At 41.7% G+C, this 15,510-nt stretch overlaps 1 protein-coding gene across 12 annotated transcripts in view; it reads left to right on the top strand.

Annotated features, from left to right (window-relative positions):
• ppp1r12a (protein phosphatase 1, regulatory subunit 12A) overlaps nucleotides 1–15,510 on the top strand; it is a 271,369-nt gene that overhangs the window by 114,708 nt on the left and 141,151 nt on the right. For 10 of the 12 annotated variants that reach the window (XM_068050119.1, XM_068050120.1, XM_068050118.1 and 7 more), the window contains exon 3: nucleotides 5,920–6,038. The exons of 1 other annotated variant lie outside the window; for it this stretch is intronic. In XM_068050119.1, the coding sequence (XP_067906220.1) occupies nucleotides 5,920–6,038 (119 nt within the window). Of the gene's footprint in view, nucleotides 1–5,919; nucleotides 6,039–6,462; nucleotides 6,590–15,510 lie in introns of those variants that run through there. One more of the 12 variants, XM_068050115.1, reaches the window with a different exon arrangement.

The raw sequence follows: 15,510 nt of genomic DNA, 5'->3' as shown, positions 1-15,510 counted from the left end.
GCTGCCAGACCTGCTGAGTGAATCCAGCATTTCTTGTTTTTGTTGTCAATGATTTGGATGTTGGAACCAAATGTAATAATTTCAAGTTTGCTGATGACAAAACTAGGTGGGGATGTGAGGAGGTTGCAAAGAGGCTTGAAGGGGATTTAGACAGTCTAAGTGAGTGGACAAGAACATGGCAGATGCAATATAATGTGGAAAATTGTGAAGTTATCCACTTTGGCAGGAAAAACAGAAATGCAGAATATTTCTTAAATAGGGAGAAAGGGACCTTGGTGTCCTTGTTCGTAAGTCACTAAAAGCTAGTATGCAAGTGCAGCAAGCAATTGGGAAGGCAAATGGTATGTTGGCTTTTGGTGCAAGAGGACTTGAGTACGGGAGTGAAGTGAGTACAATTCTGTTGCTACTGATGGCCCACAGTGCCTCATGGATGCCCAGTTTTGCGTTGCTAGATCTGTTTGAAATCTATCCCATTTAGCATGGTGGTAGTCCCACACAATACGATGGCGAGTGTCTTCAATGTGAAGGCGGGATTTCGTCTCCACGAGGAATGTGCCTTTTTGGGTTTGTGCCTTTTGGGTTCAGATCCAGATTTCCACTCCCCAATTGGGGAAAGAGGAGGAATATAATTCAGGGACGGAGAGGAAAATGAGGGATGACCTACAAATGCTTTCTAATGACAGTTTTGTTCTTGAAAAGAAAGAGCAGAATTCTTGTGATGACAAGGTCTTAAACAAAAAAAGCTAATTTCAAGATAAATTTGATAGATATCTAGATATTAAGGGCGGCGCAGTGGTTAGCACCGCAGCCTCACAGCTCCAGTTCTGGGTACTGCCTGTGCGGTGTTTGCAAGATCTCCCTGTGACCGCGTGGGTTTCCGCCGGGTGCTTCGGTTTCCTCCCACAGCCAAAGCCTTGCAGGTTGATGGGTAAATTGGCCATTGTAAATTGCCCCTAGTGTAGGTAGGTGGTAGGAGAATGGTGAGGATGTGGTAAGGAATATGGGATTAATGTAGGATTAGTATAAATGGGTGGTTATTGGTCAGCACAGACTCTGTGGGCTGAAGGGCCTGTTTCAGTGCTGTATCTCTAAATAAAGATATTAAGGGATGTAGGGATTGTGTGAGAAAATGCCGTTGAGGTAGATCAGCCAAGGTTTATTTGAATGGAGGAGCAGGCTCGAGGGGCTGAATGTCCTGCTCCTGCTCCTGTTTCCTATGTTCCTACTTTATAGTCAGAAAAGTATGGGAGGATGTTGGCATTTTCTGTCCCAGGTGTGTTGAACTCATGTTCTCACAGATTATTCAGACGATGCGATCTGGTAACCAGCTCATAACGCAAGGATGCATATCTTCATATGGGGATCAAAGAATTGTCCTTAAAAAAAAAAATCAAGCGCTGTGTGAGATTAATCACTAGTACTGCCATTTTTTGGCTTTGTATTAACACTTGTGTTGCACATTGAATTCAACTGCTGGATATCAGTTGTTTGTTAGGCAGTTGGCTGATACAAGATCACTTCTGGGATTTAGCCAAACAGCAGCCAGTCAGGTTAAAGGGAGGCTCATTTTTGTGCTCGGTTCCAAGATCTCTTGTTTAAAACTTGTAAGTTACATCCTTGAGCTGCTTGTCTCATTGCATCCTGAAAGATTTGTAGTCTGTGAGTATTTGGGGATTTTGGGGCTGATGGCAGCAGTTAGCTTTTGTTATGGTTCACTCCACTTTTCCACCTGAAACCTTTTGCTTGTTTCTTGCAACCCCACCCAGAGGAGTCAATTAGCTGGAGCGTTCAGTGCCCTCCAATGACTAAGGATAAATTGGGTTGCAGTTGTAATAGCCACTCAGATCTTGTTTTTCAGATAAGTGGTGTTTCTATGAACGGGACCTAAACTCCACATGGGAGATATTTCATTACAGTTTCAACTAGTTTGGTTTAGATTCTGAAGGACTGGGTCTGCAGTGAGTAAGTGGGCTATGGACTGACAACACAGCGATTGAGTAAATTTGAGGCTCCATCTCACTTCTGTGTTTCAGAATTATGGAGATTTCATTGAAACCTCATAACACATGAATACCTTGTTCAGATATAAAATGTCCTGGTGGCATAGGGTGGGTTCCATCATGGGCAAACTGCAGCTGTCTGAATTGGGCCAGCTGTGTATTGGTGAATCACTTTAAGGTTGATTTCATCTGAATGGGTTGCTGAAATCTGTTGCAAGAGCAATGATAGAACAAAAGCCCTTGAAGGCTGGGTGATGGTCAGGGAGGGGAATGCCACTTGATGTCTTCCCACTCTCTCATTGGATCCTTCCCAAGATGGAAGCAAAGAAAACGTCCATTTTATGTTCATTAACCCAGCATGCAGTTTTTATATATCCTGCCACTCAACATCAAGTGGCTCATTAGTACCTGCTTTCTTAGTACTGATGCTTTGGCATTGAGGGTGCTGGCCTGAAGAGTGTTGTCTACACTCCTGACCGCCTGGAAGGTCTGTACCATGAAGGCTTATGATTAGGGCCCGATTAAATTTTTAGCCATGAAAAATGCGCCCTTGACCGTGAAATCTCGGGTCCACCGTGAAATTGACCATTTTGCTAACTGCGTGTTTTATTCATAGACTGAAGGCTCACCTCGCTGATTGGGCATGTGCGGGGTTATGGGGAGAAGGCACGGGAATGGAACTGAAGGAATTGCTAATTCGGAAAGCCAGTGTGGACACGATGGGCCGAATAGCTGCCTTCATTAACGATTCTGTGTTGCGAACTTCCCGCATTTTAGTGATTGACACGAGGCTTAGTTCGCTAATTGTTAGATGAGGGAGGGCTTCCGGTGCAGTTTTGAGAGAAGCAGTCTCGAGTACTAGCAGACAAGCCAGAATAAGCAATTCAAAAATGGACACAATCATTACTGCAGCTCATCGAGTGAAACAATTTGGAAGCCAAATTCTGCATACTGATGATGGTATACTGTTTTGTACAAGCTTCAATGTACTTTGCATCACACATGTCAGGCAACAGTTCAGTGCCACTTGGGGTCCAAAAGCCATCGCAGCAGAAAGAGAGCATCCGACATTGCACTGATGGAACACTCAAAAAGACGAGCAACAATTTCATCTCTTTTTAAGAGGTTGACTGAGAGCTCAGAAAATCGTCAGTTGGTTACATTGGAACTAGTGGATGCTCTTGCAAGTGCCAACATACCACTGGAAAAACTTGATCACCCAAAACTGCGGGTATTCATCCAACGTGATGTGTAAAATAGTGGTTGCTTGCCAAGTGCAAACAAACTACAACAGGACTACCTGCCAAAGGTTTTGCTATACATTGTGAAATGAAGTCTCAGGTTAAGGTGTGAGACTGCATGCTCACGTTCAACTACTGACTTGAGTGAGTAAAGAATGTAACCTGTTCATAGTCAGCTTTTTACAATAGTTTGAGGATGTAATAAATGCCCTTTGAAACCAGAAATGTCCCTTGTCTTTTGTTTTAAATAGATCATTTCCATGGTTTGTTGCAACACTGTGAAATTTGCGATTTAAATACATGAAATAGTGAACTTCAAGATTCTTTAAAATGCCGTGATTGTGAAACTTGTAAAATTTGACCCTAAATTTGGTAGGGCCTTATGATGTCAAGGTAAGAAATGTTGACTGTTCGGGGGACTAGACAGCAACCTGTTAAAGATGATATTTTAGCAATTTTCTTGTATCTGGAAATTACTGAAGCCCCCTACTTCATAGTTGCAAACAGCAGAAAGACTTCTGAGTTAACATCCTTTAAATCTATACGGGGAAGGCAGCTACTTAAAACCATGCAGTGGAACCCATAGTTCAGAATAGATAGGGTGGATGTAGATAGAATATTTCCTGTGGGTGGTGAGTCAAGAAGCAGGGGAGACAGAATAATGGGCAGGCCATTTAAGACCGGGTTGAGGAGGAACTTCTTTACTGAGAGGGTAGTGAATCTGTGGAATTCTCTAGCCCAGAGGGCTGTGGAAGCTCAATCGTTGAGCATGTTCAAGCCAGAAATCAATAGATTTCTGAATACTAACGACATCAATGGATATGGGGAAAAAAATAGCGGAATAGATTATTAGCCATGATCTATTTGAATGGTGGAGCAGGCTCATTGTGCCGAATGGCCTGCTCTTGCTCTTATTTCCTATGATCGATGTACAAGTAGAATGCCTAAATGTACCTCCTATCACGCAGGTGCTAAATCTTGGCTTTGAGACAGTAACAGGCACTAGGTTTGTCCCTAGTTATTTTGTATATGAGCTTTGTGTGTTTGTAATGTTTAAATGGGGTATCTTCCTAATCCAGAGAGGTGTAAAGTATCTCAGAAAATTACCAGAGCTTTTGGCACTACGTAGAATTGCTTTGCTTGTGATAATGGTTCAGCTCTTTGCAATATCACATTCTACATAATATTGTGCCCACAGTTTTTAATTAACACTCAATAATAGATTTTTTTCTTAGGCCTTGCAGTTTCATGCTATCAATCAAGTTTCAATGATTATCTCCATGTGATGTACATTATTATCATTAACTTGGTGCAAGCAACCTGTTGGGCAGATTGCAGGAGGGATGGTCAGTGCATTAGCTTTTCACTTCAGGTAGCTCGGCTTCAAATCTGAATGTGTACCAGCACAGCATGCCTGATTTTGTTTCTTGTGCAACCTCTGCTCAACTTGGACTTGCATATAACTTGCTATGAGTTTTATTCTTGTACGTTTAAGTGCAGACAAGGTAGATGTGAAATCGATTGCAGCCCAGAGTTACAGAATTTGAGAGTGCAGAGTGGTGGAAATAGGTCTGTGAACCAGTTTTGCCTTTTGCATTGTTAGGGGCTTGGAGTCTAAGGGGTTTTGGGCCAGTGAGTATCAGCCTGTTTTTGTGTGGGGGTAGAATGGGAATTGATGAAGAAACTCAGCTGCCAATGTTCATGCATATTTGAGGTGTTCAATCATCTAACAGGGTGGTGGATAAATTAGGATTGAGTAGGAAAGTCAGAAGACTAGTCCAGTCAATGGGTAAAAGAAAAAGTACTTGTTTTTCATTCCAGCCACTGGCACTCAGTGTTTGAAAGAAAGCCTTGCATTTATATAGCGCCTTTCATGGTCAACAGACGTCCCAAAACACTTTGCAGCCAGTGAAGTACTTTTTTGAAGTGCTGTCCAAGTAGTAATTTTGGAATGTACACTATTTTGATAACTTGGTGCAAGCAACCGGTTATGCAGATTGCAGGAGGAATGTTTGGCAGGAATGAGGGGACGAATTGGTTTTTGTTGACTGTTACCAGGCAATTTCCCCAGCAATACATTTCTTTCTTGCTCATTTCTCTCTTTTAATCTGGCCCCACCCCACTTTAATGGACAAAGCATGGGAAAGTACTGTATTGGGTGCAACTTCAATGGAAAGATCAATGACAGGATGTCAGCTATATAATGTGGGAAGTAGGTGTATCTGTGGGGAGGAAGCACCTAGAGTCAGATTGAAATATTGGATGAATCAAGGCCGCAGAGGATTAGAAATTCGTTTGAGTGTGCTTGAAAGTATGGACTGGTTAGGAAAGTTTTGTAAGTGATTAAAGAATGTATTCAGGTGGATATATCTTATTGTATTCCCCAAGCATAAGCAAATTCAATCAAGAATTGTATTGAAATTAAATTTCAGTCTTCATTATGGTAAAACTAGGAAATTAGTTGAAACTTTTCTGTTTGGGATTCAATTCACGTAGTAATGAAGATGTTGGATCTGTTGCGCTTAGCCTTGAATTTATTCTTTCTCTCCATATTTATCATTTTTAAAGATAAAATTAGAATTAAGGTAAAACCTTAATTGCCCATTGACACATTTTGTTTTTAATGGAAATGAGTAAAATCCAATAAAGACTTGTTTCTTTTAAACATAATTTTGCAGGTATTTAATTAGTCGTGGAGCAAATGTAGCTGCAGTCAACAGTGAAGGAGAAACTCCATTAGATATAGCTGAAGAAGAAGCCATGGAAGAGCTCTTGCAGGAAGAAATTAGTAGGCAAGGTAAGAAATGGGCCATGGTGGAAAACATCTCAACATTACTATGTAGCTACTAAGTGTACAATGTAATCAATGGATAACTTTCAAATTTGGGATTGTTCCAATATAATTGGACTTCTTCAATCTTGCAAACTTTTAAAGGGCAAATCTTACTGGAATAATCATAATAAAAGCTTTCCCTTTGAGGCTGTTTATATAGAACTCAAATTACCTTGCTTTCCAAAAGCAAAATACTGCAGGTGCTGGAAATCTGAAATAAAAACAGAAAATGCTGGAAATATTCAGCACATCAGGCAGCATGTGTGGAGAGAGAGTGTTGAAGTTTCAGATTGGTGACCTTTTGTCAGAATGTTCTCCTGAAAGGTCATCGACCTGAAATGTTAATTTTGTTTCTCTTTCCACAGATGCTGTTTGACCTACCGAGTAGAGCATGGCTATCTGACCCAAACCCGATGGGACCTGACAACGTGTCGGGTTAGGGTCAGGTTGCTCTTCTGGGTCCGGCATTCGGGCTCAGGTTGGGCCGGGTCGGAACCACATTATCACCACCTCCGGTACGTGGCTCCAATCTTAATGTACATTTTGAGCAACCTTTCAAGTCCAGTTACAGTTTTTGTTGCTTATCTGCACAAGCTTAAGAAGTTAAAAACGGAAGCTAGGTTAACTGAACAGGTGGTCAGGGTGGGGGCGGGAAAAAATGAAAGGACTCTGGCCGGGTCGGGCTTGGGTCGGATGTGGTTCTGTCGGGCTCAGGCTGGGTTTCCTTTGCAGACCCGAGCCGGCTTTTACCTGCCGAGTATTTCCAGCTTTTTCAGTTTTATGACCCTGCCTTCTCATGCCTTTTAAGAATGCATCTGCTGGTGTCTGTCTTCAGTTTCTTTTTTGCATTCAGTCACACTGTACTTTGCTTTGCTCAACATTGTAAACCTGAAATCTGTAGTACTTGTAAATTTTGGTTTGAGTCAGGTTCTGAACTTTGTAAGATCAGGGAGCATTTCAGTAGCACTAATTGGCGATGTTGTTATATGCAAACTCTGTCAGTATTTTCAAGGTGACTTGGTGTGTCAGGCTTCAGGAAACTCAGGTTTTGATGCACACAATCAAGTCTCAGGGATCAACCTGTCGGTGGGAGATGAGATGTCATTTATTAATGGAAGGAATTTGCTGCCCCACATTTTGGCTTCCTTAGCCAATCCAAGGGGAATCAGGAGGACTCTTCATTAGGTTTGGTCCATTTAAGTGCATGCTGTAACTTGAATAGAAATTATAACATGAGCCAGGCCATTTGCATCAACCAGTTGGTGTTTGTCCTCCATGTGAACAGTAGCCCTAATCTGCCCTTGAACCATCTACCTAACCTATTCTTAAATGTTGACTTGGTCTCTGCTTCAGTCACCAGCTCTGACACTGCATTCAACACATTTGCAGCCAGCTTGATTGTCACCCCATCCACCACCTTCAACGTTCACTCCCTCCACCACCGACGCACAGTGGCAGAAGTGTGCACCATCTACAAGATGTACTGCAGTAACTCACCAAGCCTCATTCGACAGCACCTTCCAAACCCACGTCCTCTACCACCTAGAAGGACAAGGGCAGCCGATGCGTGGAAGCACCACCACCTGCAAGTTCCCCTCCAAGCCACACACCATCGTGACTTGGATCTATATCGCTGTTCCTTCACTGTCACTGGGTCAAAATCCTGGAACTCCATTTCTAACAGCACTGTGGATGTGCCAACACCCCAAGGACTGCAGCGGTTCAAGAAGGCAGCTCACCACCACCTTCTCAAAGGCAGTTAGGGATGGACAATAAATACTTGCATAGCCAGCGATGCCCACATCCCCTGAACAAAAAGAAACTCTGCAGAAAATAATTTCTTCACTCTGGCTAAATCTTGTCATGCAAATTATGTCCACGTCCTTTCATTCTAAACCCCACTTATGAGAAACTCTTTCTGTCTGCCCTTCGTAATTTGAAACATCAACTTCAATCGTTGCTTAATCTTTTGTTTTCCAATGAAAACAGCTCCAGTTTCTCGAGTCTAAATATTTATATATCCTCATACCAGGCAGCATCTTGGTAACTCTGCACTCTTCCCTCCCTATTGCCTCAACATTCAACTGTGGTGTTAATTAATGTTCCATATAGATTCCCCTTTGTATCTTGACTTCTATATTCTATATCTCTTGTCTTAAACCCAGAGTTCCCTTAGCATTTGCTATGCCTTTATCCACTTGAGGTGATTCTTCTATTGTCTTGTGGACCTGAACTCCAAATTCCTCTGCTCTTCCACATTGCAGTTTTCCCCCATTTAAAGTAAAATTATTTTATCATCTTGCTGGCAAATCACCTTAAATTTGCTAATATTGGCTAAGAAATTCACTAACCAGCACTGCGGCGTGCATTTTAGCAAATAGTGTGGGTTACCCTGAAGCTTCCTCCTCTTGCTGTGTTCTGAATGCAAATGGAGTTGACCATATTCCAGTCTGTCTGTTACTTTTGTGCTTTGATGCCTCCCACAGTTTTAGTGGGGATGGTTGGAAAAAAGAATGCATCTATACGGTACCTCATCATGCCAAATAGAAAGGGCTCAGTGTTTTTCATGAAGTAAACTGGTTTGAAGCGCAGTGACTGTTAAACAGGGCAACACAATTCTTTGGGTACAGCAAGGTCATGCAAGCAGTATGTTCAAAGCCATTTAATTTTTTTTTAATGGTTGGAGCACCAAGTGAATTTCCTGGTGGCTGACCACAAAATAGCACACCAACCAATGATTCATTTCATTGCTTTTCTTCGAATGATGAGTGAGATCTTTATCATCCACCTGAGCCACTGAAACAGGCAGATGGGACCTCTGTTTAGCATTTGATCGAAAGGGCAGCATTCCTAGAATACAGCACTGAAGTATATGCTGCATTCCTGGAATGGAACTAGAACCCTCACCTAATCTGGGCATGAAGGTGACATCAGCTGAGCCAAGCTGACATCAGATTGCCCAGTTACCAGGGGGGTATGCTGTTTTATGACCGGAGTCTATTTATGTTGTAGATGAAGGGCCAGGTGCCTTTCAGAGAGACCGATAGCATTGTGATTTTCCTGTTAAGGTGCCCTGCACATTGGATGCATTTCTTCATCCAATGATATACAGTTGAATTCGACTGAACAGGACTCTGCCATGTTTCATTGAGTGCTTGTGAATCTGTTAAAAGGCCATTGGTAGTAAATCTTTAAATCAGTCATGCAGTCATTAAGCAATTAAAAGAAAATAGGCACTTTAAAATAAGTTGCAGGTATTTGAAGTTTGAAGCCTGTTATGGGCAAGTATTATTTGGTTTGATGACTTGGAAAAACACAGATCTTCAGTTGATGCAGTCTGTTCTTGTCACAGTCCTTGGGGTGAGTTCAGGAGTTTCTTGGTTTGTTTATTTTAGACTTTTGTCCTTTCGTTCCATGCAATAAAGTTCAAAATTATTTTTAGGTCAGCATCATGACTCCCTCATATTTTCCTGTCTGGCAATAAAAACCACTTTAGTTCTGCGAGTCACTTATTGCCCAGAGCCTCCAATTCGGAATTGCCTGTTCCATTCTTCACAAGCCCCGTCATCCTTTTGAATGTAAGTTGTCAAAAATTGTATAGAAATTCCAAATATTTCCTTGGTGCTTAATCTTCCTTGATGTGAGGCCAAGCATTTGATTGATTCTCCATTGATTGTTCAAAAATGACACCCACTTTTCCTTTAACACCTTTGCCCAATCACATCCTTCCATTATGTACATCATTCATTTTCTGTTTCAGTATAAATTGTCTTGTATGAATATGCATAATTTCATGCTGCCATCATTTTATTTTTGTCCAACTTTGCAAAGAATTCCATACGATGGAAAATTAATCAGTTAAGCAGAGTTTTTAAAGTGACTGGAAATGTGGGTGACCCTGGCAAGACAGTATTTTCTACCCTTAGTTGGCTTGAGAGCATGAGCCAACAAGAGCCACATGTAGGCCAGACTGAGTTGGGGTGCCAGGTTCCCTTCCCTGAAAGACATTAGTGAGTCCCTTGGGGTTTTAGGAAAATTCAGCAGCTTTATTGGTCCTTTGCTGATGCCAACCCACAAATCAAGATTTATTGAATTTTTTTCACAACTTGCCATATTGGGAATTTAACACTGACCTCTTAGTTGCTGGTGAACTGCTAGACTGCTGCACCCATTCTGTTGTAGTTCATGCTGCTTCTATGGAGTCATCTGCAGTAAATCATTCTTTGCTGGCACATGGCCTAAATTGGCTATTTGATACGGCTGAACTCTCAGATCTCCATCACTGAGTCAGGTATGATCAATGTGTTCATGAGGTAAGAATGTAAAACAAAATGACTTATTAAATGAGAACAGGAAATGTAACAGCATGTAAAATGGGAGAGGTTACCATTTTGGGTGTCAGCCTCATCAGAACTCTAGTTTTGATTGCACAATTAAGCAAATATACAACCAGTTGTGATAGAGTTATATTAAACAGATTTGGGCATTCACAATATTTTCGAGTCCTTTTTTAAAATTTGATTTACATGCATACGAATTAGGAGCAGGAGTAGGTCACTTGGCCCCTTGAGCCTGCTCCACCATTCAACAAGATCATGGCTGATCTGATTGTAACCTCAACTCCATATTCCTGCCTACCCCCAAAAACTTTTCACCCCCTTATGAAGACTATATCTACCTCTGCCTTAAAAATATTGAAAGACTCTGCTTCCACCGCCTTTTGAGGAAGAGAGTTCCAAAGACAGTCGACCCTCAAATAATTTCTCCTCATCTCTGTCTTAAATGGGCTACCCCTAGTTCTAGATTCTCCCACAAGAGGAAACATCCTTTCCACATCCACATCCTGTTCAAGACCCCTAAGAATCTTGTATGTTTCAATCAAGTCACCTCTTACTCTTCTAAACTCCAGTGGATTCAAGCCTAGCCTGTCCAATCTTTCCTCATAAGACAGTCCACCCATTCCAGGTATTAGTCCAGTAAACCTTCTCTGAACAACTTCCAACGCATTTGCATCCTTCCTTAAATAAGGAGATCAATACTGTACACAGTACTCCAGATGTGGTCTCACCAATGCCCTGTACAACTGCAGCATAACTTCCCTACTTTTGCCTTCACTTCCCCTCGCAATAAATGATATTCTATTAGCTTTCCTAATTACTTGCTGTACCTGCATGCTAAACTTCTGTGATTCATGCACTAGGACACCCAGATCCCTCTGAATCATAGAGCTATGCAATCTCTCTCCTTTTAGATATTCTGCTTTTTTAATTCTTCCTGCCAAAATGGACAATTTTGCATTTTCCCACATTATGCTGTTTTATCAATACATTGAGTCAGAGGATAACGTAGGAGTAGGGCCCATAAAAGACCAAAAAGGTAACCAATGTGTAGGGGGGGAAGATATTGGTATGGTTCTTAATGAATACTTTGCATCTGTCTTCACAAAAGAGGGGGACGATGCAGATATTGTAGTTAAGAAAGAGGGGTGTGAAGTGTTGGATGTGATAAACATAGGGAGAAAGGAAGTATTAATGGGATTAGCATCCTTGAAAGTTGATAAGATAAATAACCAGGGCCAGATGAGATGTATCCTAGACTGGTAAAAGAAGCAAGAGAGGAAATAGCAGAGGGTCTGACCATCATTTTCCAGTCCTCACTGGATACAGGTGTGGTGCCGGAGGATTGAAAAATTGCTCACGTCGTACCTCTGTTTAAAAAGGTAGCGAAGGATAGACCGAATAATTAAAGGCCAGTCAGTCTAACCTGAGTAGTAGGCAAATTATTGGAATCCGTTCTGAGAGACAGGATAAACTGTCGCTTAGAAAGGCACAGGTTAATCAAGAATAGTTAGCATGGATTTATTGAGGGAAGATGTTGTTTGACCAACTTGATTGAATTTTTTGAAGTAACAAGGAAGATAGATGAGGGTAGTGCAGTTGATGTGGTCTACATGGATTTTAACAAGGCTTTTGACGAGGTCTCACATGGCAAACTGGTTAAAAAAATAAAATCCCATGGGATCCAGCGAAATGCAGCAAGGTGGATACAAAATTGGCTCGGTGGCAGGAAACAAAGGGTAATTGTTGGCGGGTGTTTTAGCGACTGGAGGGCTGTTTCCAGTGGCGTTCTGCAGGGCTCAGTACTGGGTCCCCTGCTTTTTGTGGTGTATATTAAGGATTTGGACGTAAATGTAGGGGGCATGATCAAGAAGTTTGCAGACGACACAAAGATTGGCCATGTGGCAGAGAGTGAGGAGGATAGCTGTAAGCTGCAGGAAGATATTGATGGTCTGGTCAGATGGGCAGAAAAGTGGCAAATGGAATTCAACTTGGAGAAGTGTGAGGTGATGCATTTGGGGAGGTCAAACAAGGCAAAGGAAACATGATTAATGGGAAAATACTGAGAAGTGTAGAGGAAGTGAGGGACCTTGGAGTGAATGTCCACAGATCCCTGAAGGTAGCAGGACAAATTTAGCAACCATACCTTTGGTCCCTCCATCCAAGTCATTAATATAAATTGTAAAAAGTTGAGGCCCCAGCACAGATCCCTGTGGCACACCACTCGTTACATCTTGCCAACCAGAAAATGACCCATTTATGCCTACTGTTTCCTGTTAGCTAGCCAATCCTCTATCCGTGCCAATATATTACCCCCTACACCATGAGTTTTTATTTTCCACAATCATCTTGGATGTGGCACCTTATCAAATGCCTTAGTCATAGAGTCATACAGCACAGAAACAGGCCCTTTGGCCCACCGCGTCCATGCCGACCTTAATGCCTATCTATACTAATCCCACCTACTTGCATTAATTCCATATCCCTCTATGCCTTGCTCATTCAAGTATCTGTCCAGATGCCTCTTAAATGTTGCTACTGTTCCTGCCTCCACCACCTCCTCTGGCAGCTCATTCCAGATACCCACTATTCTTTGTGTGAAAAATTTACCCCTTTGATCCTCTTTAAACCTCTTCCCTCTCACCTTAAATCTATATCCCTCTAGTTTTAGTCACCCCTGCCATGGGAAGCAGACTCTGGCTATCTACCCTATCTATGCCTCTCATAACTTTATATACCTCTATCATGTCCACTCTCAGCCGCCTCCGCTCCAGGGAAAACAGACCCAGCCTATCCAATCTCTCTTATATAACTCAAGCCCTCCAAACCAGGCAACATCCTTGTGAATCTTTTCTGCACCCTCTCTAGTTTAATGACATCTTTCCTGTAGTGCGGCGACCAGAACTGCACACAGTACTCCAAATGCGGCCTAACCAATGGTTTGGACAACTGCAACATGATGTCCCAACTCTTGTACTCAATGCCTCGGCCGACGAAGGCAAGCATTCCATACGCCTTCTTCACCACGCTGTCTACCTGTGTTGCCACTTTCAGGGAACTATGAACTTGCACCCCAAGGTGTCTCTGCTCAAGATTACTCCCCAGAGCCATGCCATTCACTGTACATGTCCTTCCCTGGTTTAACTTCCCAAAATGCATCACTTCACACTTGTCTGCGTTAAATTCCATTTGCCAATCCCTTGCCCACTTTCCCAGTTGATCTATATCCTGTTGTAACCTTAGACAACCTTCTTCACTGTCCACTATACCAACAATTTTGGTGTAATCTGCAAACTTACTAATCATGCCCCTTACATTCACATCCAAGTCATTAATATATACGACAAACAACAGAGGGCCCAGCACCGATCCCTGAATACTTCTGGAATCACTTCCACTGGTCTCAAACTTTCTTTCCATTTCAACTATTTTTTGATTTGTATTTTGAGACTATCAGAAATTTGAATTAATTTCAGCGGTATTTGAGAGCAGGAACTGTAGGAATGTTGTCAGCCTATGGTGAGAATGCAATATGGGCTCCAGATGTGCGTCATGCTACAGTGAAGATTCTGCTCATGTCCTGCAACTTGTTGGTCAATCTTTGGATAATCCAGATAATGTGGGAGGAATATTCTTAGTCATCACTGCTGCTATGATTTCACCTATAATCTCTTTAGCTTTTCAGACAAGACAGATCAGTATTAACTTGGCTCATCGGGTAGCACTATTGCCTTTGAGTCAGAATGTCATGGGTTCTTGTGCACATAATTTACTCAAACCCTTCAGTTCAATACTGAAGCAATGCTGCATTATTTTTACATGAGATGTTAAACAAAGGCCCCCTAATTTGTCTGCTCTCTGTTTTGGTGGTCTTTCAAAACACTGACTAAGGGAGAGCAGGAGCTCTTGTTTCTGTGCCATTATTACTTAAATCTTATCAAATTAATTAACAAGTCATTCATCTTATTGCTGTTTGTCAGAATTTGCTGGATGCAAAATGATTTACATTATTGCACTCCAAAGAAATTTGTATTTGAAGTGTTTTGGAGCATTTTTGAGAGATGTGATACGGCTGCAAGTTTAATCTTTTTAAGACATTTTCAGTGGAACGTAGCCTGTAACTGGTGAACCCGTTTTCATTAGATTTTAATTTAATTTATAAGCTGATAAATCTTCTTTATTTCTCTTGAACCTCATTTTACTTTTTGGCTATTTGAAAAAAAAATCCACTGTTAAGAAAAATGTTTTTCGTCCCTTCAAACCCCATGTTATTTCAGTGCTGGTGTAAGTAACCTCTACAGCAGTGAAATTGTCAAAGTCAAATCATTGCTTTTAAGAGCACAGCAGTATACAACATTGCCCTCTGCAGGCAATTCTTTCAGCTCTCTGGAAATCTCTGTTTATCCAACATGTAAAATAATGGTGTAATAAATGTAGCATAATTCATAGCATTGCCATATAGTTTTACAGAATTTTGCCCAACAAACGTTGTGCCACATAAACTGTTCTGGTAATAATAGAACATAACTCCTTGGAGGGTGACGGTATTTCATATGGAGCAGTTGTCTTTCAAAGGATCTATTTTTCTCAAAACTTTTTGACTACAGAGACATTCAAAACATATTGTTCAAGGAACTTTAAGGATGCATTTTGAGATGAAACTGTCAGCAGTTCATGAATTGATATCTGCGTAACTGCTGATGGGGGTAGGGGGTGTGGTGGAAAGGCCTGCTCGGTTGTGCAAATGAGACCCGACCCGAGCCCGACAGAACCCCATCTGACCCCGAGCCTGACCCGGCCCGAGTCCTTCCATTTTTTCCCGCGCCCGACCTGACCCGACCATCAGTAAACTTGCCTTCCATTTTTCACTTTGTTCCTTACCTGCACAAACTTAAAATAACTGTAGCAAAACCACCTTTAAAGTCCAAAAAGTAAATTAACATTAACAACCATAACAAACAAACAGATTTTCAAATTGGGCTCGAACCATTGACTCCTCAGCAACATTCCCTGTTATGTGGAGTGCGTGGCTCCTTTAAATTTTTTTGCATGGCCGTGCATGTGCTTTAATTTAAAGGAGTTGACTTGTGCATGGCCTG

This window comes from Heterodontus francisci, chromosome 18, assembly GCF_036365525.1.
Source record: "Heterodontus francisci isolate sHetFra1 chromosome 18, sHetFra1.hap1, whole genome shotgun sequence".
NCBI lineage: Eukaryota > Metazoa > Chordata > Chondrichthyes > Heterodontiformes > Heterodontidae > Heterodontus > Heterodontus francisci.
This window is presented reverse-complemented; position numbering and strand designations above follow the sequence as displayed.